The sequence below is a fragment of the Dama dama genome, chromosome 27 (assembly GCF_033118175.1).
Source record: "Dama dama isolate Ldn47 chromosome 27, ASM3311817v1, whole genome shotgun sequence".
NCBI lineage: Eukaryota > Metazoa > Chordata > Mammalia > Artiodactyla > Cervidae > Dama > Dama dama.
In genome coordinates this window covers 44,011,379-44,039,086 of record NC_083707.1, presented here as the reverse complement: position 1 = coordinate 44,039,086, position 27,708 = coordinate 44,011,379, and the positions used below count along the sequence as shown (strand labels likewise).

The 27,708-nt window shown below is 38.8% G+C and overlaps 1 protein-coding gene across 2 annotated transcripts; it reads right to left on the bottom strand.

Annotated features, from left to right (window-relative positions):
* Positions 1–869: 869 nt before the first annotated feature.
* Positions 870–27,688, bottom strand: RNMT (RNA guanine-7 methyltransferase). 2 transcript variants are annotated; one of them, XM_061131253.1, is made up of 12 exons: positions 27,560–27,603; positions 26,805–26,860; positions 22,403–22,860; positions 20,106–20,241; positions 17,357–17,482; positions 14,699–14,814; positions 13,459–13,640; positions 12,814–12,978; positions 9,814–9,931; positions 8,704–8,805; positions 7,646–7,679; positions 870–4,581 (listed from the first exon to the last, which is right to left on the bottom strand). In XM_061131253.1, the coding sequence occupies exons 3-12, from the start codon at positions 22,817–22,819 to the stop codon at positions 4,544–4,546; spliced, it is 1,434 nt and encodes a 477-aa protein (XP_060987236.1). In that variant the 5' UTR covers positions 22,820–22,860; positions 26,805–26,860; positions 27,560–27,603; the 3' UTR covers positions 870–4,543. The 2 variants fall into 2 exon arrangements, with proteins under 2 accessions (XP_060987236.1, XP_060987237.1); XM_061131254.1 differs by lacking the exon at positions 26,805–26,860 and having other exon boundaries at positions 27,560–27,688.
* Between the last annotated feature and the right edge of the window lie 20 nt (positions 27,689–27,708).

Sequence of the window (27,708 nt, the reverse complement as noted above, 5' to 3'; positions counted from 1 at the left end):
ACATACCACTATGTGCCTGCCAGAATAAAATGAAAAAGACTGACACTACTGAGTGTTGGTGAAAAAGTGGAACAACTGCAACTCAGAAAACCTGCTGGGGCAAGTCCAATAAAGCTGAGCACAATGTCTGTCCAGTGACCCTGCAATCCACTCCGAGGCAATGAAGAGTACCCATGCTCTAAAGTTCACAGACTAGAATACCTGAAGCAGTACTATTAACACATTAATGACCAGAACTTATTAATATGTCTTTTGTTACCCGAACATTATTGACCCAGGACGTATCAGTAAGTTTTTAAGACAGTGATACAATTAACATCACCATGCAAAGTTTCAGAGCTCAAAATTGATCAAGGGTTCATCATACAACTTATGATTGTCATCATCATTCACATTTTGCTCCATCAGGTTTTTGTTTCAACCTTGTACTATAAATGCCAGTTTATTACCGGGAAAATTTTCAAAAATGACATGTAGCTAAATTTTGAGTGAAGAATTTTTTGGTGAAGTTTATGCAGATACTTTGCTTAATTATTCAAGAGACATATACACTGGTATCTCAGAAGATAACAGTTCTTCAGAATATAGTTCTGACTTACATGATGTGATTATTATACCAACAAAAAGACAAAAAACCTTAGTGATTGACTCTGATACGGAAAGTGGGAAAAAAAAACTCACCATACTGGAGAAGGCTTTACAGGTATGTCAGGTTTAACTATTGAATGTAATAATCCATAAAGTGTTAGTCAAATAACAGAATTAATTTTTGGCCAGTCACAGGCATTAGCTTCTGCAAAAATCCCCCAGTCAATAATGAGTTAATAGTATTTCCAAACTGGGAATGAACCAAATGAACCAAACATCCATTAGATAAATAACATGTGGTTTATTCACGTGACGGAATACTACGCAGTCACGAAAACCAACCATGTACAAATACATGCAACAAATACATGTGAGAAATCTCACATACTGTTGAGCAAATAAGCCAATACAAAGGAAAACATATTGTTTGATTCTATTCATAAAATGTCCCAAAACAGACAAAACTATCCCACGCTCTTGGAAGTCCAGACAGTGGTTACCCATGGGAGGCAGCAACTAAAAGGGAGAAAGAGGGACTTCTGGGGTGCTGGGAACATTGTTTGATATGGGTCCTGACTGTATGCATGTTTTCCATCTGGGGCTTGCCAGGCCAGCTTGGGAGAGTACTGCTGGGTGCCCCATATTTGTTCAGTAGTGCAGTGAGAAGCAGGCACACATGCCCCAGGCTAAACGGGAACAGAGATGGATGTGAGGTGAAGAGCTGGCTGTTACCCAACTCCAGTCCCGTGTATATCTGCTGAAATAAGTCTATCACTAAATAAATGAGTGCAGCAGCCACTGTATCAGCTACCTTCAAAGAATCAGGAATAATGTTATCAGAGGGCGGGAAACGAAGAAGCTTCCTATCAGATGTGCAGCATTTGATGTTGACCAGGGAGGTAGTGATATTATACACCCATGCTTCCTGTTTGATCAAAGGGCCAGTAGGTGTCACAAGCATTATGGTACTGTGATTACAGGGTCATGGTCCCTGGGTCTGGCCTCAGGTGGAGGTAGACAACAGAAAGTCAGTTCATAAAAGTCATGTTCAGTAGCTTGAATATTTACACTGGCAGTTCTTCCCCATACAAAGATTTGCACAGGAAGCCAAATACTCATTAGAAGGATACTTGGAAGACTTACCAAACAACACAATGACAATGAGCTAAGACAGGCTGAATCAGTTCCCAGAAGAGCTAAAGGTAAAGGGACTGCAGAGCTGGTCAGCCAACAACGCTCCTGTGATCTCTCCTGTGCTGACCCGTTATCACACCCCTGCCTCCAGGCCCTTCTCACTTGTATCTCTTTGTTCGGATGCTCTAGAAACACCATTAACATGAACGTAGATGGCAATCGTACTTCTCAGAATTCTAAGTTTGGTGAGGGGTGAGTAGGAAACCCTGCACTGACAGTCTACCTCTCAAGAGTCATCATAGCCTCTAATCAATTCTTCTCTCCCTGGATGCAGATTTCTCTGGGGAGTCACACTGGAGTGGAGGCCTGGTGGCCTCAGGGCACAGTTGCCACCTGTAGGCTGCTGCGGCCGGCAGGTCAGGACACTTTCCTTTTGGTGCAGTGGGAAATGGCCAGTTTCTCCCCCTGAACACCGGCCATGCAGTGCCCTTGCTTTACTAAGATTCCAGACCCAAAGAATTCCATTTGATTGCTCTTAGTTACACACAAACAGCCAGGTTCCCAGCCCACTCCTCCCAACTTTTTTCCACAGAGGCTGTATCTGATCCTCATTTCTACTTCCATTCTCAGGGGACAAACTTAATGACAGGTCTGAAAGTGCCCTTCAGTCACTCCCATGAGCGCCTGACATCACTGGCCTGATAATGAAAAGCCCACTCTCCTTAACAGTTTCCCAGGTCTTGGATGGAAAATCATCAAATATTTAGACTGCAGATGTGTGTGGGAGGTCCCATCAGCTTTTACCCTGGTGATGGGAGTTCTTGAGTCACTGCCCACCACTAGCTGCAGCAGGAGACATCAGGGAGGAAGAGCAGGGAAGGCAACAACGTCATAAATGTGCAAAGTGCAACATACAGGATGCCACACCTTCCGGGGAGGCTCTGGGCACCTCCGAGCACACATCGGCTCGCTCAGATCCTAGAGCCCACCCAGCTCTCTCTGCTCCTTTTTATCCTCCTTTTCCACTTGGCTTTGCCACCACAAATTATTCCACCCAAATTTTCCATGGAGTGGAAAGAGCAGGAGGAAGCTAAAAATATGTCTTATTACTTGCTTGGAATATATACACTAAGATCACTACATGAGAACAGTGATAACAGAGAAGCTTTGCATTCTATACCAAACTATCACAGTACTTCCTAGCACTTTCCCCCAGAACTGATGTAATACTAAGAGCTCACAAGCCCACCTCCCAGCACCGTCACCAAACCTCAGCTGGCGAATGGCAGCCACCAGTCAGAAGTGCTATTACTTATTTCCTCTAACAACTTATGGTGGATCACCACACTTCCATAAACTGGTAACAGCTGGAGATGCACAGATTGTGGAAGGAACAGAAATTAGGTAATCTGTGTTACTTATAGCTGAAATGTCTGCTATTCTAATACAATGAACAATCAACACATGTAAACAAACTAAGAGACAACAGTTTCTTAACAAGTACTCTGGATAATTACAGAAAGAAATGTCTTTTAAAACCATGCATGAAAGAAATGATTTTTAAGAGTATGTATAAATTCTCTGCTTTGCTCTTTAAATTTTTTTCTATATATCAAAACTGGTTAGTTTTGAAAATGGTGATAAATCAAGGACAACAGTTCACTTTGGTGTCAGTTTCAGAAAAGTCATGCAAGCCAGGGCCGACAACTCTTAAGGGTTCTGAAATGGCAAATGAAAACTCCAAGTGGGGATGAGACACCAGATCCTACTGCGCCAAGCACAACACTGTGATGGAGGACCATGTACTGGTTCTTTCTGGGCCAAAGAGGGGAACAGATCGACAGAATGGAGCACCGCAGCCCAGACCTCCATCAGGTGGATCCCTCAAGCCTCTCTGTCAGCTCCCTTCACAGCCACACACTGCCCACTGGCCCACCCCCATACCTCCATCCCTGCGGATCCTTGCCCCTGCCCCGCCATCCACTCCCTCCCAACCCAGTTCCTTATATAAATCTGAGGAAAATGTGCAAACAGGTTCACAGGGGAGACATCCACTAAATCTTGAGAAAAATACCCACGGCATTTTGGTTCAGTAGAGAAATTAATTACATCCTTGATAACTAGAAACATTAACTGCTATCAATGGGAACGCCTATGAGAAAGCCCCCCAAATGCAAAACAATTTTATGCTGGAATCTGAAATGTTCTGTCCAGTTCTAGAACTCAGTCATGTTAGCAAATGAACTAGTTGCTATTTAAAATGAAATTTAATAATTGGCTATAATCCTAAGTTAAAGTTAATTAACTTTTATCACCATGTAAATTTTAGTTTTAAACTTATACTGAACACTGACATTCAGTTGTACAGAGAGCAATTATTTTAACCCTGAAAAACACTAACAAAACTTCGGAAATGAGCACACATCCCTGTGAATTAGTACACTCCCACCAATTCTACAACTGCAAAAGTTTAATACTGTAAATAAACACTGGACGAAGCAGAGCACTGGTGAAAGAACTCAGTCTTTAACACGTCATTTTATAATTTTTATGAGCTACGAGAGTGGAAGCAAATGGAATTCTTAGAACGTTAAAAATAGATTTTTAAAGACAAAGGTCCCATCTCATTCTTATATACACACACAAAGTTCATCTGTCACAGACAGCAAAAAATCCATTTATACACTGACGTTTCCAGCAGCATCCTGCCCACTGAGAATAGTTACATTTAACAAGGCTGTCAGATCTATGGAAGGTAGACCGTTCAAATCTGTATAAGACAGAACACAGTTGTTTTGCTGCCACTGCACGTGTGATGTGCTCATTGCTGCTTCTCAAATGCAAAAACCAAGTAAATACCTAAAAAGAAAACAAATAAAATTAGAGGTTGGTTTCTCATATCCTCAGGGCAACAGTCTTGGTCTCATTCATAATTTGGTGAAAATTCTCAAGCAGCTTTTGAAACAAAGTTCCATTATTTATTTCTAAGAGTTCTTCAATAATTGTGAGTCATAGTTAGGTAGATACAAGATCATATCTATTTATGTGAAAACAAATATCCACCTACTGTAATACTCTGACATCAAAGCCATGGAGCAATCCAACTTAACAGCTCTAAAATCCCTACTGACAGTTTGAGGAGAAAAAAGTATAAAATGAAAACTGGAAACTTTATGATTTAATTATTTTTACCTGGAATAACTACACTACTGTGAGTGCAGGGGTACTCTTAAGTTTGCTACTTGGGGGTAGGTGAACCCTAAAAAAAAACTGTAAAGGAATATAACGTGCATGTTGAAGTTCATCCAATTACCCAGCTGCAGTGCTAGGGGCATGGTAAAAAAAAGTGGGCCAAGGCTACCTGATGACTCGCGACCCGTGAAGAGACACACCCAGCCTCAAGAGCATGCTCCCTGAAACCAGGCCTCCTGCTCCACATGCGTTCACTCAGACATCCAAATGCACCTGCAGCTCCTCATCCTGAATCACTGAGGTTCAAACGTATCTTCTTCTAAGAGACTGACAGACGTTAGTTATGAAAACAACAGAAATGACAAAGTCTCGATATCACAAGAATGTTCAGGATGTTCACTAGGACATTCAACCAGCAAGTCAAGATAAGAAGCCATGTGACAAGGAAGCCTTGCCCCTTGGGTCAACTGTGGAACAGGGAACAGATGAAGGATGGCAGACCAAGTAAGGGCTTCCCAATCCTCAAGCTCTCTGCCCCCCAATCCAGTCTGCACAGAAGCACCAACGCAATCTCCCATAACAGTCTCTCTGACCCATGCTGCTCTTTATTCCTCATCTACTACCTCCTGAGCCTTTTAGGAGAAATGAAAGATGGCTGGCAGCAAAGCAGACAGACGGGCAGAAAACAGGCAGAGTGATCATCAACACTGTAAATTCCTCTAGAGGGTCAGATAGCGGAGCAACCTAAAGCTCTCATGAGCAAGTCCTGAGGCTCAGGACAGTTCAGCATCAGAGCTTGCCCTGCACTCCAAGCGTTCTCTCTACAACCAACCCTGCCAAACCCACCCCAAACACTTCTGCACCTACTGCAGGTAATCTGGCAGTCCTGAGCTGCTCTGACGTAGGGTCACTGAAAACTAATGCCCGAATTCAGATCAGCAATGAGTAACTTTCTCTCTTTTCTAACTCAAAAATTCTGGAAGTCTCACTAATTATATATAAAATGCATTCTGTGCCAGCATTTCAATTGGGATTTAAACAAACAAAACCTGAACCACTTCTGATTTGTCAGCAACACATTTAAAGCATCTTCTAGAGGAATAGCAAGCTCTGGAAATAAGAGTTCAATGATTAGATCAGTAGGAGTTTAAAATACAGCTTCTCAGACTGTGGCACAACCCAAAGCCCTCTAGGTTGTAAGAGTGTAACTCATTACAGAGAGGACGGCCCTGACACGCTGATCCTGGCTGCCCTGTGGCCACTGCTCCTTTCTTATTGCTCTTCTCATCTCTAACCCCCCTCTTCTTCAACTGTCTGGAGGCATCTAATTCATCTGCATAGTATCACTAAAGTCCACATTTAGCATAAAAAAAACAGTCCTGATCTGCAGCCAGCACCACCACCACGACCTTTGCCCAAGGTTATCCTGCTGTACCGCCCTTTGGCAGTGACAGGCCAGCTAAGGCAGCTGCGTATCTGCACTCCAGGGAAGCCAAAGAAATGCATCCGTTTCTGCACACATTCCCACATTCATCAGAGATGATGTCTCTAATGTCTTCCAATCCCATTTCTACTACAGGAAACAATATTCTGAGACAAACAAGCTCAAAGTGTTAGCCCTTGTCTTCCCTTTTCCTCTCTTTCCATTCAGCAAGTCTCAACACTCTTCCTTTCACGTGGGCTTCTGTGAGGCGAAGGCTGCGAGTGTGAAGCACCTGGATTAGCTCTCTGACCTTAGCCAAGCTATCTGCCTGATTATCTGTGAAAAGAAGACATGATTAACAGTAGTCTACTCATGAAGCTGTGAGGATGGAATGAGGCGTAACACATGAAAGCTTCCAACAGCGACCAGGCCCAGGCTAAACATTCCATAACACCATCTGTTATTATTTTCCAATTTCTCTAGTTTTCACTGAGCACTCCTTCATCTGTTTTCCTCATTATAGGAACTTCAGCATGTGGAACAATTTGCCTAGAAGTCACTTATTTATGTTTCTTCCACTGCGAAGCAGAGAGGAAGTAATTTTTTTTGTATCCCCCAAAGCCCTTTCATAGATCTTTATGTAACTCAATAATCAAAGTATTCATCTCTGATTACCTCTGATTTTCTCTTCAATATAATCAACAAATACATAAGCGAAGAATGGGAACTACCTTGTAAGTCCTCAGGGTGACCATATGCGGCACCACCATCACTCCGGCAGGGAGGCTCTGGGACCCTGAGAACTGGCCGGGCTCTAACTGCTCATCCAGAGACGAGCGCCTCACTCCAGAATGCCTCCACATCATGGCTGTTCCCAACCGCACATCCTCCGAGACATCCTGCTCAGTGCTGCTTAACTGAACATCTTAGCATTTACTAAGCCTTCACTGTCAACATCAGAGAGGCCACAAAAAAGTGAAACACAAGGAAGTGGTCCATAAGCCAAAATCCCCAACAGAAATGTGAGGTAAAGATGTAAAATACAGATGGCTTTGCAGTAACGAGCAGACAATGGAAATATTTAAGAACGCTCAAAGTTTACGTTAAGGAACACCCTGCATATGCTTTCTTTCGGCACTGAACAGCCTTGCAAGACAAGGGGAACTAAACATTTATAGGAATTTTGTGTGAACACAATCATCCCCTCACAATCTGTGCCAGAAAAATTTCTAAAGTCTTCCAATTTTAACAATCACTTTGAAGCAATCTTTGCAAACGTCAGTAAATCTACACTGACGATATACTCACTTGTAGCTTCCCATTCTGATTTACTTAAGGTCCCCTAAAATTTAAAAAAACAAGGAAGAAAATTTCAGATTGAATATAGAAGTACACGTCTACTTATTTTTCAATAATGGTCAGAGGTGCCCCAAAACCCTAACTTCATTATAAATATACATATAATTTACTGTTAATATTTCTGTTATCTGAATATAAAATAAATCAATGAGATTAACTCTTAATGCCATCTTCTTATCACTTTTGTGCTCCTGCCAATTCTCTAAACCACTGATTCTCAATCAAAGGGTGAATCTGCATAAACAGGGTATTCATTTGTAACTGGAAAAAGTACTGAGCTTACATTTTTAACTTGGGAGATAAAAGGCCTATCTTGAAACGTCAAATAATACTGCAGGAGGGAATACGACTTTTGTGTTTTTACAAAGGAAATCACAAATTATCTATCATACAAAGGAAATTAACTGCATTTAGTAACATACTTGCTATTTTGCAAAGACACTGAGTAACAAGATACAGTGACAAGTCTAATAACTAAGGAAATGAAGAAGAGATAAATGTTGAAGAAGTTATAAATAAACATCAATACTATAAGATGTCAGCAAAAATGTGTTACACAAATATCTATAATTTCTATTGATAACAAAGTCACAGCTACAACTAGTAATACCACTATGGTTGTGGAGCATTCATAATTAAGGAAAATGTGAACTTCCACATAGAAGTCTGCGAGGATGTCATTTTTCCCCATCTAAGTTCAAGCCCCTGAATTATATCTATGGAACACTGCTAGTCAGAAGTGTCCAGGCTGATACAATGATACAGCAAGAGAACTCTCAAGCCAAGCCAAGAACATTCCTCCCATCCTTACTCTCTCAAATACTGCACCACATTTCTCAGCATTAAAGTACATTTTATTCTGTATTCTACAATTATAAAGTCATAACTTAGGAGAAACAGGCTAAAGTGTATCTGATTTATAAGTCAGTGAACCCAAGTATTGTAAACCAGTGAAATAATTTAAGTTTCCATTTTTCTATAAGACTTGTTAAAGAATGAAACCTTACCAAAGGTAGCTTCACTTGACCGTTCTTCATGTACTTCACAGCATGTTCATAGTCACCCACCTTCTCAGAGGCAAGTCTGGAATTCTCGTTTGCAGGATATGGCTAAGGAATCAACGGAAATTCCTAGTTGAGTCGTTACACTGAAATTTACAATTCAGAATGAAACACCCTAAATCACTGAAATGAGATAATAATCTTTAAGTATTACTTCAGAAATAAAAACTACACATACTTTTGAAATATAAAAAAAAGGAGTGGAGGGAATCCTCTCTGAACAAAGCAGCTGCTGTGGTCAACAACGAGCATGGCCGGAGTACCTACAATTATAGAGTGTCACAGAGGGACTGAATGTGTCCTGAATTGCCACCAAGACCACTTGGCAGCAAACACCTGTATCTCCGTGACTCCCGGGCAAAGGTTTTTCCTGCCACAACTCAACTCTGAAGGAAGTTATCAACAGAAGAGTTAAACATTCATCTGAATGTTACAGTGACTTAACCGCCACGGAAGTACGAACAGCAACTGGAAATAATACAAATAAAATGTTCAGTCAACAGAACCTTGGGAGTTTCAGAAGAGAAGGAAAACATCCAGCCTCCAATATAGATCGTCTCCACAATTACAAAGAATATGAAGAAGGGTCTCAAAAAAATGCTGTGTTTTTAAAGATATGGTGACCAAATTTCTGATATTCAAATTACTTCAAGCTTTATTTTTAATCCATTTTAAGTATTAGGTTGGAGCAAACGTAATTGCAGTTTCAGACCGTGAATTTTAAATCATTATAACTAGGCTCAAACACATCTTTATTAATCAAAAAACCATTTTGGAACCATTACAATCAACACATTTTTGCCAATGAAAAATAAATTTGCTTATTCCTGTAGTGTAAAAATTCATGCTTCAGATACAGAGCAGCCCCAAATGCCGACAGTCCTGACAGCCAGTGTTAAAGCTCTGTCCTAGGTGCTGAACAGTCTAGCATTGGCACCAGTTATCTGTGCAATTTATATAAATACTGAGTGTGTCCATGGCCTTGAAAAGAATCTCAGAAACAACCAAACAAGTCTGTGATAACCTGGGATTTTTATACAATTTCCAAATACTCACCTCCAGGGCCTGCATTCGTTTTAACAGCATTTTATTTTCATTGTTCTTAATCTTTTCCTCATAGAATTCCAGAAATGTTTTTTTGTAGACTAATTTCATATTGTACTTCTTCGCCATTCTGTCCAAAAAAGATTCTTTCATGAAAAGGCTTCCAAAATATTTGTAATTCTTTATGCAACAGTAACATCTTCTGGGCTTAACTAAAAACCTTACAAATTCACAAGAGGACCATGCAAAATAAGTGAAGGGCAACACCCTAGTGACCTGAAGGAAACATGCAGTTAGATCTCCCTGGGTCACAGGGAACTCCAGTAACCTAACAAACAGGCCAGGAAGTGAAATGAAAATATTCCCTTTCATCTACTGGATTTCCTGGCAAGACAAACTATTAATTTTTATCCTACATCTTGAACTGCGTCTCCACAGTATGTTTTCTACAGGTCTCTTTTCCCAAATTCTAGATGTCACGGTTCTGAAGACAGTGGCCCAGATCCTTGCTCAATGTCACTCCCTGATGTACACAGCTTGCCAGCAGCGGTGGCAGCTCAGTCCCGGCTTTTGTCACATTCACTCCATGTTCTCTAGAAATCTCCACCAGGATGATCCCAGGCGTGCAGGGCTGAATCCCATCAGCCTGTTCTCCTGCCAGTCTTTGCTATTTCAATAAACCATCTAATGCTCCTTGCCACCCCACCCTGTGCCCAGCGTTCAGCACGCCACTGCATCCTCTCCATTAACCTGCAAAACGTACTTGGAACAGGCCCACTTCCAATCCCGACACTGACCACCAGCCTGCTCTTTCACCACCACCATTCAATGTGGTACCACTTCGTTTGCTTGTTTCCCTGCTTTTATTCTTACTCTCCCTCAACCAATTTTCCAACTGCAGTCAGATGATGCTTCATAAGCGCACAGGTCATGTCCTTTTAAAACCCTCGTTGGCTCCCCAGCACACTTAGGGCAAAACTGGCCAACCAGACACCCTTTAGATGTTGAGTTAGATATCACTTTCTCCCTTAGATGTCACTTTCTCCCAGTGGCTTCCTCAAGCCTAATTAGGTCTATCTTTCCCACCTCAATTGCCAAAGCAGATTACTGCACATCTGTAGACAACAAAAGGGAACCTGAGGATGATTTCAAGCAGCAGATAAAAGATGACAGGAGGAAGAGGAAAAATCCTGAAAGGGGACCCCTGAGGTAACGGATGAGGGGACAGAGTGAAGGGAACATCAGAGGGCTGTTCAGCTTTGCACGCAAGGGCCGCGTGTACAGCAGGAGTCCCTGCCACTTGCATCAGACCCCTTGAGAAGACAATACAAGTCAATATAAAGCCTCTTCTATTCCAGGCATTCATTTTCTATCAAAAAATATCCAAAATAAACCTTTACAAGGGAAATCCAGCTTTACATCTACAAATATAATTACAAAGAACAGAGACTCAATCTGACCGATTTGAATAGGTCTGCATATGAAAGCTAATTAACAAGACAGCAAAGGCAGTTTGGATCCCTATGCATTTTCAGATCATCTCTCTGAACAAATACCTATCTCAATAAATAATTTATAAAAATTTGAAAATTAAAGTGACAATTTACTACTTGATATGTTTATCATCATTAACAATACAAACAGAAAAGATTGCTAATGTTTGCTTAGCCATTTAAAAAAAAAAAACACTTTTGTTTCATTCCTTATCTTTTGGGGTATACTCAAATCACCAACTGTCAACCAAAAGCACCAAGCTAACACATCAAACATATAAAATAACATACTAAAAACGTTTTAATTTCTTCAAGCATAACATTTCCCCAAAGTTTGCTAATTATAAGGAAAATGTGATATAAATTTTTTAACTTTCATATTTATAAATTGTGCATACTATTTTCCATGTTTAACCACATGCTACTTCATTTTCTTATTTTCTTTCATTTTCTTCATTTTAATTTTCTTTAAGTTTTATACACTGTAGAACTCCTGAAACTCCTACACCCATAATTTTACAAGCTGACTGAGACACAATTCAAATAAATAATCACCATCTAAAAATAAGCAAAAGAATAAAGCTCATCCTTTTCCTCAGTTAATGAAGGCTTTGTTTTAAAAAGAAGAAAAAATAAAAAGAAGGAAATACACTTTGGTCAGCTGTGACATGGCCCACATATAACTTGACTCTTCCATACTTCCTCTCCGGGAAACCCCCAAGACCAAGGTGTCTCATTAGGCCTTGGTGCCCTACCTGTATAGCCTGAAACCTCAGCTTTCCCTGGGCCTATGGTTTGCCAGGACTCCCAGGAATTCAGGTTCATGAATACATTCCTGAATCAGGATTTTACTATCACCACTGCCATGAGTCATAGTTTCATAAGCTATTGTGAAATATAAAACAACTTTTAATATACCTATTCGTGTCAAAAGGGGGATCCCTACTTTGAGACGACTAATTTCAGTTACCCAAGTACCAGTAGTTACTTAAAAACAAATCTTTGCTATTTCTAGTTGTCAGTTATTTCATGCCACAAGTTGTACGCAACAGGCCCCTTTTCTTGCCTACAGGATAAAATAGTTTCAGGAATAAAAGAAACTAAATAAATAAGCCTGTAAGTGACCTATGGCACCAACCGTTGAGTCTTAGTTTTGTCATTATTCAGGCTATACTTCTTAAGATCCCACTTAAAATAAGAGACAAATAGAAATACTGATTTTTCCCCCTTTACCTTCATTCTTACGCAAAAAGAGAATGTGCTACATGCTAACTCACTTCAGTCGTGTCTGACTCTTTGTGACCCCATGGACTGTAGTCTGCCAGGCTCCTCTGTCCATGGGATTCTCCAGGCAAGAACACTGGAGTAGCTTACCATGCTCTCTTCCAGGGGATCTTCCTGACCCAGAGATCAAACCCTCAACTTTAACATCTACTGCATTGGCAGGTGAGTTCTTTACCACTAGACCCACCTGGGAAGCCCCCAAATGAGAATAGTAACAGATTAATGACATTCTTACTCATTTAGCAATGGAAAATAGACCAAGAATTCAGGGACATCCACAACACCTTCCAAGTTGAAGTCATATTTGCAGCCAAATAAAGGATAATCTCCTTTCTTCTGAAATTTCACAGTATATATTTCATTTCCAAATGATTCTGTTTCTGAAGCTTCAAGGCGTCTTCTGTAAGTTATCCCCCCCCCCCCAAAAAAATCAAATCTATTATTAGGTCAAATGTATTTTGATCAGATTAAATATGGGGAGGAACACACATGATGCAATTTGTAGCTGTGAAGTGGGTCTGAGCTACTTTTAAGAAGCAATATGCTAAAATATCATTAACAATATCACTAACAAAATTATGCTAGAAGTAGGCTTCATTATCATGACAGCTGGTTAAGTCTCATCTGATCTGGAGTTTATCTAGCAATACCACCTCTGGCTTTTTGGCTCAATGCAACATCACTCCCCAACTAATACACAAAGATGTTTTAAAGGTTCATCTGTAAGTTTGAGTTTTTAACTTAAAACCAAATTAACTACACAAATACATCATCAAAGTGCTCAGCCCTTCTATAAACTCTATTTCTGATAAACATCTGCTGCTCTAAAATAAGCTTAATTTTTAATAATTTATAAACCACAATATATGAAAGTACTTACATCAATTCAAAGCTATTGGGAGTGGTACCAATAAAATAGCCTCCAGGGCTCAGTCTTTCACACGCATTTCTGAGCATGATGTCAGCCTGCTCATAGGACTCAAATGAGTAATGACAGACAAACTGACAACTGCAGATGTCAAAGCACATTTCTCGGTCACGAAACTTATCAGTCAGTAGTTCCTGAGACAAATTATAATGGGTCAAGATTTTGAAGTTGGCTGCAACATAATTAGTGAATTTCTAATATTAGGATCCCTAAAATAAAAGTTGACATGCCCTCCAACCAACCTGTCCTCTATCATTATGTATCTTAAGGATCATAATAAAAATGTTCTTTCTGGTTCAAGAGAATTTGATTCCCACTTTCAGAGTAATTTCAAAAACTAGAGATTCTGGAATCATACTAAAAATACATCAAACAAACATGACATTTAAAGGAATTGATTCTTTAATTGGCTTTACTGGAAAACTAAAGTAAAATGATGTTGACCTATATTCTTGGGTTTATGAAAAACACAAAGCCAGCCTTTGAGACTTTTTTTTATTTTTTAGGTTTTGCCATGCAGCTAACAGGCTCTTAATTCCCCAATTAGGGATTGAACCTGGGCTACAGCAGTGAAAGTGCCAAATCCTAATCACCGGACTGCCAGAGAACTCCCTGGGAAATTCTGAAAAATGCAAAATGTTTTTTAAAGGTTTCTAACTTTCTAGCAGTATACTATTACCTCTTTCCACCTTCACAACTGCCAACAAAATGTGTAGTTAAAGGTATCTATAATAATTTAAAGAGCTAACAAGTCAGAAAAGAGAGATAAAGTTCAACGGGGAGATTTTCAGCATTTCAAGTGCCTCTGTAGTCTTGAACTTCAGCTGTCAAAGAGATCCAGAAATAGGTGTCACCAGACTGTGACATGTTGAGCAGCTGGCCAAACAAATTACAGGGTAAACAAAACCTAAGCACAGATCTATTTCAAAATATGAGAAAACAGTGTCCAAACAGAAAAGCAACAAATGATTTCCAAAGTAAAAGTATTAAAAGCTAAAAATTACCAGAAGTATTTTCGGTGGGTCATTTAAGGAAATGTATCATTAATGGAATTTCTAGCTGAAATAGAAAATGCATGTCCTAAGAATTTTAATGTTTCAAAGCACATTTTTAAAAAATGAGCTGATTTTTCAAACAAATCACTTATTAAAACTAAAAATATAAAAAGACATACTTCTAAAAAAACACGTACCTTTGAACAATCAGCAGTTATAAATTCTGCACTGAAAATATACTCATTATCACGACAACGATTTTTCATGTCCTCATACCGCTGCTGACACTGTCTGACAGAAACATCAGCGATATCTGGAAGGGGAAGGGGCATCAGTGACGTCAGCAGAGGTCCACAGAGTTACATAAGAAACACAAAACTGGCACAATTTAGATTTCATCTCAACTGTTAAACTCTGGCAAGAAATCTAGCCTTAGAAAAGCAAAAAGGTTCTATTTCCTTCAAAACAAGGGAGAAGAAAGTCTTCTGTACCAATGCAAATGACCGATATTTTTCAGAATGAATTAAACACTTTCTCAATAAGTACTGACAACAGAGAAGTTCTATCATGATTTTTAAATGCTTATTCAAAGTTTAAAGCAGAAAGTTTAGATTCCAATTTGAATTATAAAACCTAACTCTGTACACTCAGCTCTTTATATTTTCCTAATTCAATGTTATTTGTTTTTTCTGTGTTGAGACTTGCACTGCAGGTACAGAAGCACCAGTGGATGCTGCTGTTCAGTCGCTCAGTCCTGTCTGTTTGCGACCCCATGGACTGCAACACACCAAGCTTCCCTGTCCTTCACCATCTCCTGGAGTTTGCTCAAATTCATATCCATTGAGTCAGTGATGCTATCCAACCATCTCATCCTCTGTCGCCCCCTTCCCCTCTTGCCCTCAATCTTTCCCAGCATCAGAGTCTTTTCCAATGAGTCAGCTCTTTGCATCAGGTGGCCAAAGTGTTGGAGCTTCAGCTTCAGCATCAGTCCTTCCAATGAATATTCAGGGTTGACTTCCTTTAGAATTCACTGGTTTGATCTCCTTGCAGTCTAAGGACTTGTCTGGTGGTTCAGTGGTAAAGAATCTGGCTACAATGCAGAAGACCCAGATTCAAACCCTGGTTCAGGAAGATCCCCTGGAGAAGAGAATAGTTACCCACTCCCATATTCTTGTCTGGAGAATTCCATGGACAGAGGGGCCCGGTGGGGTGCAATCCATGGAGTTGCAGAGTCGGACATGACTGAGTGACTAACACAAAGAAATAACAGTTGATACCCTGTCATGAATATAAGGTAGGAGCACCAATGATACTGGTAATTCTTGATATATTTTTCACTGCTATAAACCAGCTCAGAAAGAAAAAAAGGGGAAGGGGGAAGCCAATTTCATTTAGGAATGTTCGTGATAAAGCAGTAAAAATTAATCTTATAAAATCTTCAAAACATTTCTGCTACATAACGAAGTCTATCTGAACAGGACTGGTGTGACTGTTTGAGAGCTGTACTGGCCAATTTTTTCATACAAAAATTGTTTTCACTTGAAGAACCACAGAGAGACAAACTGGTTATTCACACCTGGTAATCTGGCAGACCTTTTCTTCAAAATGAAAAAAGTGAAAACCACAGATGGTATTTGTTACCAATGATAAACCTGAGCTTTCAACTGAAAACTACAGCTCTGAAAAAACTGCTTCTATCATGATGGGCTGGGTATTGTCCCAATATTAAAAACTTTTCTGATTGATGGTGATATTAAACCAATGTGATTTCTTGATGCCAACTTTTAGAAGATTTGCATAATTTTAGTGAACAAAACCTCGCAGGGCAAAGCACAAGATAGATTTAATGGAGCTTCCCATCAAATAATTCCATTTCACTGCTCATCAAATAACACATCACAACATACTGATGCAGAAACAGGGGTGCAAATTCAGCTGTCTTTTATTATTACAGACTTTAAAAGAAATTGCAAAAATATTTTTAAAATGCTAGTCTTCTCACTAAATTTTATTTGTAATAAATTAAAGCTATTTTTAAAATTGTTGGTTTTAATTTCCATAATCAATAGATTTAACTACATGCACAAAAGCTTTCTGGGGTCCTTAATCATTTTTAAGAGTGTACTGAGGTCATAAACCAGAAACTGTGAGAAGTGCCGATTTAGGCAACATGACTCCACAGGCAGTGCCATGCGTGTCCCTGACTCCAGACGGGAAGGAACATGTCGTCTGCCTGCCCCTCTTCCGGGTTAAGACTGACTGGGAGGTTCAGATGCTTGATTAATCCAGTTAAGTTCCTTTCAACTTTTCTCCTAATAGCTTCAGCTATTAATGACTGCAGCTTAGAGCCATTATTTCATCAAGGGTGGAAAAATTTATTCATCATGATTTTTCAATAAACAGGAATTGGTCTTTTCAACCATTTGGTCATGCATGGTTCACATAGGGTTAGAAAAGATAAATACCCTCTGCCTTTGTTTATACCTTTCAGAATAATTGAGTAAGTTTCCTTGTTCCCTCCAAGTCTGAACAATGAGATTTTTCCTCTTTATTTCATGTGTTTCAATCCACTATAATTACTGTTTTTTTAATTTAAGAAACTGTCCTATCTGTAACCAGTGAAAGCCTTTCCAAGTTTGTTCTTCAAACATGGAGTCCAACATGACTTCAATCATCTGTGGTCTTAACACCATCAGTGAATTCGCATTCCTCGTTTAAAAAACACCTGTCTCATGTGCAGCCCCCAGACATCTCATGGCACGGTATTTCAGTGTTATGCCCATAATAGATCTTTCTCATTTGCATTTACCTGGATGACCACAAAGCATTCTTTCCCATGTCATTATCTCTCTTACCAGTACAAACTAGCTTGTCAATTCTTCCTTTTTTCCACTTGAGCAAATCTCCACCTTTACCACATCCTAGGTCCAAAACAGTGATGTCACGTTTCTTTTTCTGTCTCACCTTTTCTAAAAATTCCCCTAAAAGAGAGAAATAAGTTATAATTAATGCTCTTCTCCATTTTCACTAAAGCATAAACTGTTACCCTTAATAATCTACTAACTTCTGCATGACGTGTAATATAAACACATTCATTTATGTAATTAATTCATAACCTTTGGGAAATATTTCAAATTTGACTAAGAATTAACTTGACTCTTCTTCAGCATTAAAGAAGAAAGAATATGTCTCTGTTATGTTAGAAACTAAGACAGGTTTTTGAAGGTTATTTTCAGAATTTGATTCAACATTATATAGCAAACATTTTGTCTCTCTCATTTGATTAAATAGAAGTTTAACAGTATAGAAAAGCTGCATGATCTTGGCAGGTCGATAGCAAACATTTTAAATTCTATTTAATATAAGAATACCCAACACTTGTTCCCGATAAGAGAAAAATTAATTCATAATTTGTTGTAGTTCTCTTTCCAAAGCTAAGTGTTTGGCTTCTTATACACTTAATAAGATGAAAATAATTATGGGATCATGAGAGCGTGACTTTGATAAAAGATGCCAAGCTTACCTCCAAAAGAAACACAAGAACTAGTCAAAAAACTATATAAACCTCTTTACTGTCATCAGAATTCTTAAAACTCTGAAGTAAAAATGGAATCTTTTATCTCAATCTACCAAATCACATTAATAATCAATGGATGATATTAGTAGGTCCCCTACATCAATAGCCAAATGGTTCAAATATCAGTTAAAGGCATATTAATATTCTTAAGACAATGAAATATTCAGCAATTCTAACACTGGATAAAATACTGAATCCTAGATCTACTCTATCTTTAACATTCTGAGCTTAATGCTTTTAATTTCCTATGTAATATTTTGCCTGCTAGAATATTCTGTATAAATACTTTTGCTTTCACCGTCCATAGGATTTTTAAGTGATTTCAACAGATGTACAAGTGTTCAATATTTACCTTTCTGCTCTGAATCTTAAAAAAAAAGCATAATATGTAATATGCAAAGAGTAGAAAACAGCAAGAATGATAAAACCTCTTTATTTCCACAAAATAAGATTAATGAGGGGAAATCTTCATGAAACATTATTTAAGTTACCTTTATCACATTCAAGCATCACACTCAACTATCACTAGCTATAAACAGCAAGGAAGAGAAAATGAATGGCAAAAAATGGGTGCTGAGAAGACCAAAAAAAAAAAGACAGCAAAGGAATCTGGCATAGAGCACATCGATTACAGCAAGACCAGAAAGACAGGTACAGACAGCAAAGCGCCCATTGAGAAAGCTGCTGGAATAGCTGAAGAAGAAACCACCATCAGGAATATGCTAAGATACATTTTTGTCTGACATAGTGTTTTTATAATAAAAACTACCTATTTCCCTGTTTATAAAAATAATACAACTAATGATGTGAAAAATACAACTGAATGTTAAAATATTTATTCAATGAATAAATAATGAGTAAGTGACACCTAAGGAAAAATACTCAATAAGTCATCTACATGACTAAGGATGATGAAGAAAGGAAGAAAAAAATTGAGAAATTAGGAATAGGGTCCAAAGATTACTTAATGAGTACAGATTTTAAAACGCCATAATAGTAACCCTAAAAAAAAATCTCTTTTTAAAGAGTTTATTCATTTACCCTAGATGACAAGTAGCACAGTCAAATAAGCCTTACTTCTGTAATAAAACACGAACATTAAAAACAAACGTGAGAAAGAAGAATATCAAAATGTATCTGAAATGAGTCTAGTTCCCATTCCTAACACTTTTCAGGATGGATAATTTATTTTTTAAAATTACTAAAATATTGTCAAAACGAGTAGAAAGTAGTCATAAACGGCACTTTACTCTTTTCAGTTTAACTATGAAAGCATTCTCACTTTTTCTGAGGCTGGCTTTTAAAAAAACAAAACAGAAACCAAAACTGAAAAAACTTTGGGAAAAACTTCAACATTTACTGGCTTTTATAAATCCTCTAATCTCAGGTAAGTGGCTGACTAATATATTTGATACAGAAAGCAATAAATATTTTAAGAATTAAATTTCCTCTACTGACTTCCATTTTAAATTCAAAAATGAGTTTTCATAGACAAAAATGATGTCCAAAAAGCTGAATGTCTTCATCAATCCTCAAAATAAACTTTATTTCTCCCCAGAAGAAAAGAACAAGTTCAATGGACAATCAATACAAATGATGACCTTTACCAACTCATTAAAGGCCCAGAGATAAAATATCATGCCACTGCCCATCTTCTTAACTTAATGGAACCCAAATGTTTCATTCAATAATATAGGATTGCTCCAAAACTACTACAGTAAAACAGATTATTTAATAGCACTAGGTAACCTTAATTCTAAATATAAAAAAGCACACTGCCTTCTGAAAACCTAAATAACTCAAAATTAATATCTTATATAGTCAACCATTAGTAAATATGAAAACAATTTATCTCAAAGGCCTAATTTCAGTTTTGGCTCCAGTTTTATAAAGCCAAGGTTTGATGATTAAATGAACAGTAACTAAAGACTTTGTCACTTTGTGTATGATTAATCACTTAGGGAGAAAAAAATGAAACATAAGCTGAAATTAAAAATTCAAAACTGTAAATCAAAAAACAAACACACCAATCAGGACACTTTTCATCCAATTATTAAAATTTCTTAGGTAAAAAATTCTACTTTGGCTACGCTTCTCCAAACCAACTTCCTGGAGTTCATTGTAGTGAGCAGCCACTGCTGAGCTGTGTCCTTCTTCCAAGTTCTGAAAATATAAGAATGGCACAAAATTAAGAAGCTGAACATGAAACAAATTAAGTCTAAAAGAGCATCTGACCTATATATGGATAAAATACTACTGAGATTGGTATATTTCATTAAGCTGGAGTAGAATCACAGAAATTCCACTAATTATAATCACATGAAAGATTTTCCCCTGCTCCCTATTTTAAAAAACATCTCTTAAGAAATTTTCATCTATAGAATTTTGGTGTTAATGTGTTAATAAAACCAGTATATTTCCAGAGTTCTGATTTATTCAGTTCAGTAAATGTCAGTAGTGAATGAAGTTCCTACAAGAAAATAGAATGGAAATAATATACTTACTATATTATTATAAAATTATTGTGGGCATTACATGAGCTAATATTCACAGAGAGATGGGAACGCAACAGTCTACGTTTGGTGTCAGTGATTTCTATTATCTGCTATTAACCTAACTCAAATTTCAACTTGTACTCTCTAAGACCTTAAGCATTCTGCAAAAATGCCAGATAAGTAAAGGGCCTCAGGTCCCCCCACTTTCTGTTCAACCAAAGTGTTTCATCTGGTATGTAAAATAGGTAAAAGGTTGAAGATTTTCCTTTGAAAAAAGGTTTCCACTGCTAGTAAAAGTTTGAAAACTATGTTTGTAAGTTTCTCTCTATTACAAAGGTTTGCAATCCACCAATGACAAACATCTGGCTTATCTGCCACTTTCTTCCTGAGGAGTGATAACAGAATTTTACTCATTCATTGTGTAGTGCAGACTCCATCTCAGGTCCCATCACAAAATAGTATTCCCAGATGAAAATGATTTGCTATCCCTTGCTTTATAATACTCTTGTTAAATACCAGGCTTTACGTAACTACCCTAATAAGAAGCGGAAATAACACAGTTTAAGGAATTACATTAAGAAAGAAATGTAAAACTGGGTATCATCTAGAAATTTATCATTTTAAGTGATAATCTCAAATATCTCAGACACAAAAAAGAGATAAACACCTAGTTAAAAAGGAAAAAGGTAAATCATCTGAAACTTACACTGGTCTTTTTGAAAACACCAAGAAAAAAGCAAACTATAAAAACTCTCTTTCTAGTGTTTAGTCAAGATTTCCAAAATAAGAAAATTATCTCATTAGCAGAAGTTTTATCTAAATAAAAGAGAAATGAAAATCAAAAGTACAATGAGGTATCACCTCACACAGGTCAAAATGGCCATTATCAAAAAGTCTACAAATTTAAATGCCGGAGAGGGTGTGGCGAAAAGGGAAGCCTGTACATTGTTGGTGGGAGTGTAAACTGGTACAACCACTGTGGAGAACAGTATGGAGGTTCCTTAAAAAACTAAAAATAGAGCTCCTATATGATCCAGCAATCCCACTCCTGGGCATGTATCAGAAGAAAACCAGAATTTGAAAAGATACATGATCCCCAATGTTCACTGCAGCACTCTTTACAATAGTAAAGATGGGGAAGCAACCTAAATGTCTACTGACACAAGAATGGGTCAAGAAGATGTACACAATGGAATATTACGCAGCCACAAAAAAGACTGAAATAATGCCATCTACAGTAATGTGGATGGAGCTAGAGATTATTATACTAAGAGAAATCAGTCAGAGAAAGACAAACATATGTTATCACTTAAAGGTGGACTCTAAAAAAAAATGATACAACTGAACTCATTTACAACACAGACACAAACTCATAGACTCTGAAAACAAACTTATGGTTACCAAAGGGGAAAGGCAGGGGAAAGGCGGGGGAAGTGGTAAATTAGGACTCTGGGATTAACATATACACACTACTGTATATAAAATAGTCAATCAACAAGGACCTTGCAAGTTCCCTGCTATAAAGGGGACTCTACTCAACATTCTGCAATAACCTATACGGGAAAAGAATAGATATATGTATAACTGAATCACACTGCTAGTACACCTGAAACTAACACAATATTGCAAATCAACAATACCCCAATATAAAATAAAAATTAAAAATTTTTTATTTTAAATTAAAAATAAAAAATTTTATTTTTTAAATAAAAATTTAAAAAACAGAACCCTTATTAAAATTATGTTTTTAAAAAAAGGTATTTCATAACTGCTCCACATTTCAACCTGACATATTCTATTATGAATCTTAAAAAATGCATTCAAAATACCTTTTGCTTTTCAGGAACATCTTCAAGTTCTATTTTTCTCCTTTTCTGAGTGCCATCTCCAGTAGGTTCATCTTTTGGAAAACCATCAGTTTCTATTCTTCTTCTCCTTGAAATGCCTTCATCATCACCAGAACCTTTTTCCTCTGGGGCAATTTCAACATCAAGTTTTCTTTTCTTGGGTGGAGTGTCTTCCCCACAACTAGAACTTTCCTTTACAAGATCATCCTCAAACTCTATTTTTCTCTTTTTTGGTGTGTTTACTTGCCCACAAGTAGGAGCCTTTGCAGAAAGATCAGTCCCAGGAGAGGTTGTATTTTCATCAATAATGAATGATGACTCTGTTTCTGAATCTAATGATGTTTCTACTTCTTTATGAAAGATTTTTTCATGTTCTTCTGCTTTTGCAGAATTTTCCATTTTTGATTACTTAAATGATGGTCAAACTTCATGAACTGACACTGGAATGGTAAAAATTTGATATTACTTGTAAACATAATGTTGAGACTTTAAAAGCAATTTAAATCAGAAGTTGGCCATTTAATTTCAGTGATCAACTAAGAATTTTAAAAAACTCATTAGAGAATACTGAAAGCAATACTGATACATATTGCATATGAATTTCTAAAAATGCTAATGAAGTACTAGTTATAATCCCCAACACTTCCACAATCTAATCCATAAAAGTCACCACTGACATTAAAGCTGTTGTAAGTCGTCACAGTAAATGAAGTCAGTTCCATTTCTATCCTGACCCTTACTCTACAGCCTTGGGTCCCAAAATGTGTGCTGGACACAATAACAAATTCATATGGGCACAGCAGGGTATTTTAAAGTTTAATGAAAACCTAGTGATACCTGACACCTGGAAGATAAACCTAGTGATACCTGACACCTGGAAGATATCACAGATACACCATCAAGTAGAGCACAGTTTTAACTGAGTAGCTTGCACTATATTTTTCTTTAAATGACAACAGAACCTTGTGAAGCTAAGACTTTGGTGGTACCACAGAAAATCAATGTAAAACAAGAAACGCAGTTGGTGTCAAATCTAATCTCAAGGCTTGAGAAGTCCAGTACTCAACAGATGTACACATTCCACTACTATGCATTTGTGGTAACTAAGAACTAAACCCTATTTCTTTCAATCTGTGTATTATTTTTTAAAATAAAGTTGTTAGGACACACTTATATTGTTTGGACTAAACCACTTAGGGAAACTGTTAGGTATTTCTTTTAGCCTAGGGACACTGAAAACCAAGAGCAGGAAAAGTCTGGGACTAGTAAAATCCTTAGTTTGCAATGGATGTCAGAATCAGGCAGAAAGTGAAAAGTGTAGAAAGAAGTTTCAAGACCCAGCCTGCTACTTAAAGACCATTTTTGCTGTTCAGTCGCTAAGTCGTGTCCAACTCTGCAACCCCATGGACAGGCTTCCCTGTCCTTCACCATCTTCCAGAGTTCAAACTCATGTTCATTGAGTAGATGATGCCATCCAACCATCTCATTCTCTGTCATCTCCTTCTCCTCCTGCATCTTTCCCAGCATCAGGGCCTTTTCCAATGAGTGGGCTCTTCACATTAGGTGGTCAAAGTATCGGAGCTTCAGCATCAGTCCTTTCAATGAATATTCAGGGTTGATTTCCTTTAGAAATCACTGGTTTGATTTCCTTGCTGTCCAAGGAACTCTCCAGAGTCTTCTGCAGCACCACAGTTCGAAAGCATCAATTCTTCACCACTCAGCCTTCTTTATGGTCCAACTTTCACATCCATACACGACTACTGGAAAAATCATAGCTTTGACCAGACGAACCTTTGTCAGCAGAGTGATGTGTCTGCTTTTTAATATGCTGTCTAGGTTTGTTATAGCTTTTCTTCCAAGAAGCAAGTGTCTTTTATTTTTTATTTCCATTTATTTTTATTAGTGGGAGGCTAATTACAATATTGTAGTGGTTTTTGTCATACATTGACATGAATCAGCCATGGATTTACATGTATTCCCCATCCCGATCCCCCCTCCCACCTCCCTCTCCACCTGATTCCTCTGGGTCTTCCCAGTGCACCAGGCCCGAGCACTTGTGTCATGCATCCAGCCTGGGCTGGTGATCTGTTTCACCCTAGATAATATACATGTTTCGATGCTGTTCTCTGAAAACATCCCACTCTCGCCTCCTCCCACAGAGTCCAAAATTCTGTTCTGTACATCTGTGTCTCTTTTTCTGTTTTGCATATAGGGTTATCGTTACCATCTTTCTAAATTCCATATATATGCGTTAGTATACTGTATTGGTCTTTATCTTTCTGGTGTGTCTTTTAATTTCATGGCTGCAGTCACCATCTGCAATGATTTTGGAGCCTAAGAAAATAAAGTCTGTCACTGTTTCCATTTTTTCCCCACTTGCCATGAAGTGATGGGACCAGATGTCATGATCTTGGTTTTTTTAACGTTTAGTTTTAAGCCAGCTTTTTCATTCCCCTCTTTCACCTTCATCAAGAGGCTTTTTAGCTTCTCTTTGCTTTCTGCCATTATCAGGATATCATCTGCATATCTGAGGTTGTTATTTCTCCTGGCAATCTTGATTCCAGCTTGTGAGTCACCTAGTCTGGCATTTTGCTTGAGGTACACTGCATAGCAGTTAAATTAGGGTGACAATATACAGCCTTGACGTACTCATGTTCCAATTTTGACCCAGTCCATTGTTCATGTCCAGTTTCAACTGTTGCTTCTTGACCTGCATACAGGTTTCTTGAAAGGCAGGTAAGGTAGCCTGGTATTCCCATCTCTTTAAGAATTTTCCAGTTTGTTTCGATCCACACAGTCACAGGCTTTAACCTAGTCAATAAAGCGGAAGTAGGTATTTTTCCAGAATTCTCTTGCTTTTATCTATGATCCAATGGATGTTGGCAATTTGATCTCTAGCTCCTTTGCCTTTTCAATTCAGCTTGTACATCTGGAAGTTCTCGGTTCACAAACTGTTGAAGCCTAGCCTGAAGGACTTTGAGTACTACTTTGCTAGCATGTGAGTAGCAACTGAGCAGTAGTTTGAACATTCTTTCACATTACCATTCTTTGGGACTGGAATGAAAACTGATCTTTTTCAGTCCTGTGGCCACTGCTGAGTTTTCCAAATTTTCTGGCATATTGAGGGCAACGCTTTAACAGCATCATCTTTTAAAGAGCTCAGCTGGAATTCCATCACCTCCACTAGCTTTGTCCCTAGTAGTGCTTCCCTAAGGCCTACCTGACTTCATGCTCCAGGATGTCTGGCTTTAGGTTAGTAACCACATCACTGTGGTTATCTGAGTCATTAACACCTTTTTTATACAGTTCTGTGTATTCTTGCCACTTCTTTTTAATTAGGTGCCTCTGCTACGTCCTTACCGTTTCTGTCCTTTACTGTGCCCATCTTCCCATGAAGTGTTCCCTTGGAATCTCTAATTTTCTTGAAGAGATCTCTAGTCTTTCCCATTCTATTATCTTCCTCTATTTCTTTGTTCACTTCCCAAGGTTTTCTTATCTCTCCTTACTACTGTTTGGGACACTGTATTCAGTTAGGTACATCTTTCCCTTTCTCCTTTGCTTTTCGCTTCTCTTCTTTTTCCAGCTATTTGTAAGGCCTCTGTTTAGTCTCTTTCAAACGTTCTCACGCTTGTGTATGAAACAGGAGGGGAAAAAATAAATGAGCTATTTACTGGACAAGAATTTATTAAGCCACTCAACAAGTTCAGTGAAGTACTACAGAGAAGCTCAATAAGGCACTGTGTGAATTAGTCCTCAAGAAGTTGTTTCCCCCAGGACCCCTGGCTTTTTTTTTTTTTTTTTTTTGGCAGGGAGTAGGGGCTACTCTCTAGTTGTGGTTAAACCGGCTTCTCACTGCAGTGGCGTCTCTTGTTGTGGAGCATGGGCTTCTGGGTGCCCAGGCTTCAGTAGTTGAGGCATATGGGCTCATTAGTTTTGGTTCCCTGGCTCCAGAGTACAGGCTCAATAGTTGTGGCACAGGGGCTTAGCCACTTTATGTTATGACAGATATTCCCAGATCAGGGATGGAACTCATGTCTCCTGCATTGGCAAGAGAATTCTTTACCACTGAGCCACCAGGGAAGGCCAGTCTTCAAGAAGTTTACAACTGACACAACACTTAACATGTTAGGCTGAATTAGTCAAACCAGAAAAGAAAAAGTAAAAGTCGGAAAATTAGTGAGATTCCGCAAATTCAGAACCTGAAAGTTACAAAGTGTTCCATATAAAGAAACAGAATAAGAAATAAATTTGTTTAATGGAATGGGTAAAAACAAGACACTCTAAATCAGGAAGGGTTTCAAAGGCTATTAACTTTCACTATCCAAAGTAACAAAATATCAGTAAGTGTCAAAACAAGAATTGAATCAAAGAGGAAAAAACTTACCCAGAAATGCAGTTTTCTAAATAACTGTTTAAAATGATTATCGAGTAATCATTTTCCTAATAAGGAAATAAAATTGGCTTTAATTTCAAATAAAACGATGTAACTTTTCCCTAGCTAATGTAATATCTAAATTCACCATTGAGAATAAAAGTTAATTTATATTTATCTGAGACATTTCCACCAATGAAACGTCCCACAGACAATTCGGTCAGAATAAATGACAGATTTCCAAACGACCCCACAGATGGATAAGACTGAGCGTGAGAGTCCAAGCTGAGTAATGAGTTCGGTCCCGACACAAGAGGGTTGCCTCTCGGAACCCTCAGGGAAGGACTGGGCCGACAGGTACAAGAAGGCGCATAAACGACCAAACCTGCATCTTGGTGATCTGCGAAGCAGTCACACCCGAGCTTTCTCAGGAATCACCCGGCCGAGGGCTGGAACTCAAGCAGGTGAGTTCCACGCCGGACCCACCGGTGGGGCGGTGGTGTCCTCGGGCCCGAGGACGCACTGAGCCGCCCCGGCGCGGCCCGGCTGAGGTTCCGGTCCACCACGCAGAGCAGGCGGCCGGCCGCTCTGACAGACAGCCGGGCCTGAAGCGGCTCTCGGACCTCTAGAACCCGGGCTGGCTCCGAGCAGAGGCGCGTCAGCACCCGCCGAAGCGGCACAGCCAGTGGTTGGAATGCCCATTCCACCCCAGCAGCCACGGCTACACACAAAGAAGACGGAGCCCAGCGCTGCGACCCCACACTTACCTTCCAGCCATCCGCGACTCTGTTTGCGGAAGCGGCGCCACGCCACGCGCGCGCTATGACGCCACTTCCGGAGAGCGCGGGTCGCTTGGCCCGGAATCCCGAGTCCCGGCGTGCCGCGCGCGGCGTGCGGAGGGCGACGGCTCGAAGGG

What these genes read in the sequence shown, in the direction of transcription:
- RNMT (XM_061131254.1), bottom strand. Translation starts at nt 22,819, where the DNA reads ATGGAAAATTCTGCAAAAGCAGAAGAACATGAAAAAATCTTTCATAAA. An exon ending in GATGAAAAGTGTCCTGATTG is followed by an intron (nt 17,483 to 20,105) that starts GTGTGTTTGTTT and finishes TCTCTCTTTTAG; the next exon opens with GGGAATTTTTAGAAAAGGTG. An exon ending in ATCAGAATGGGAAGCTACAA is followed by an intron (nt 4,582 to 7,645) that starts GTGAGTATATCG and finishes TTTTCTTTTTAG; the next exon opens with GTATTTACTTGGTTTTTGCA.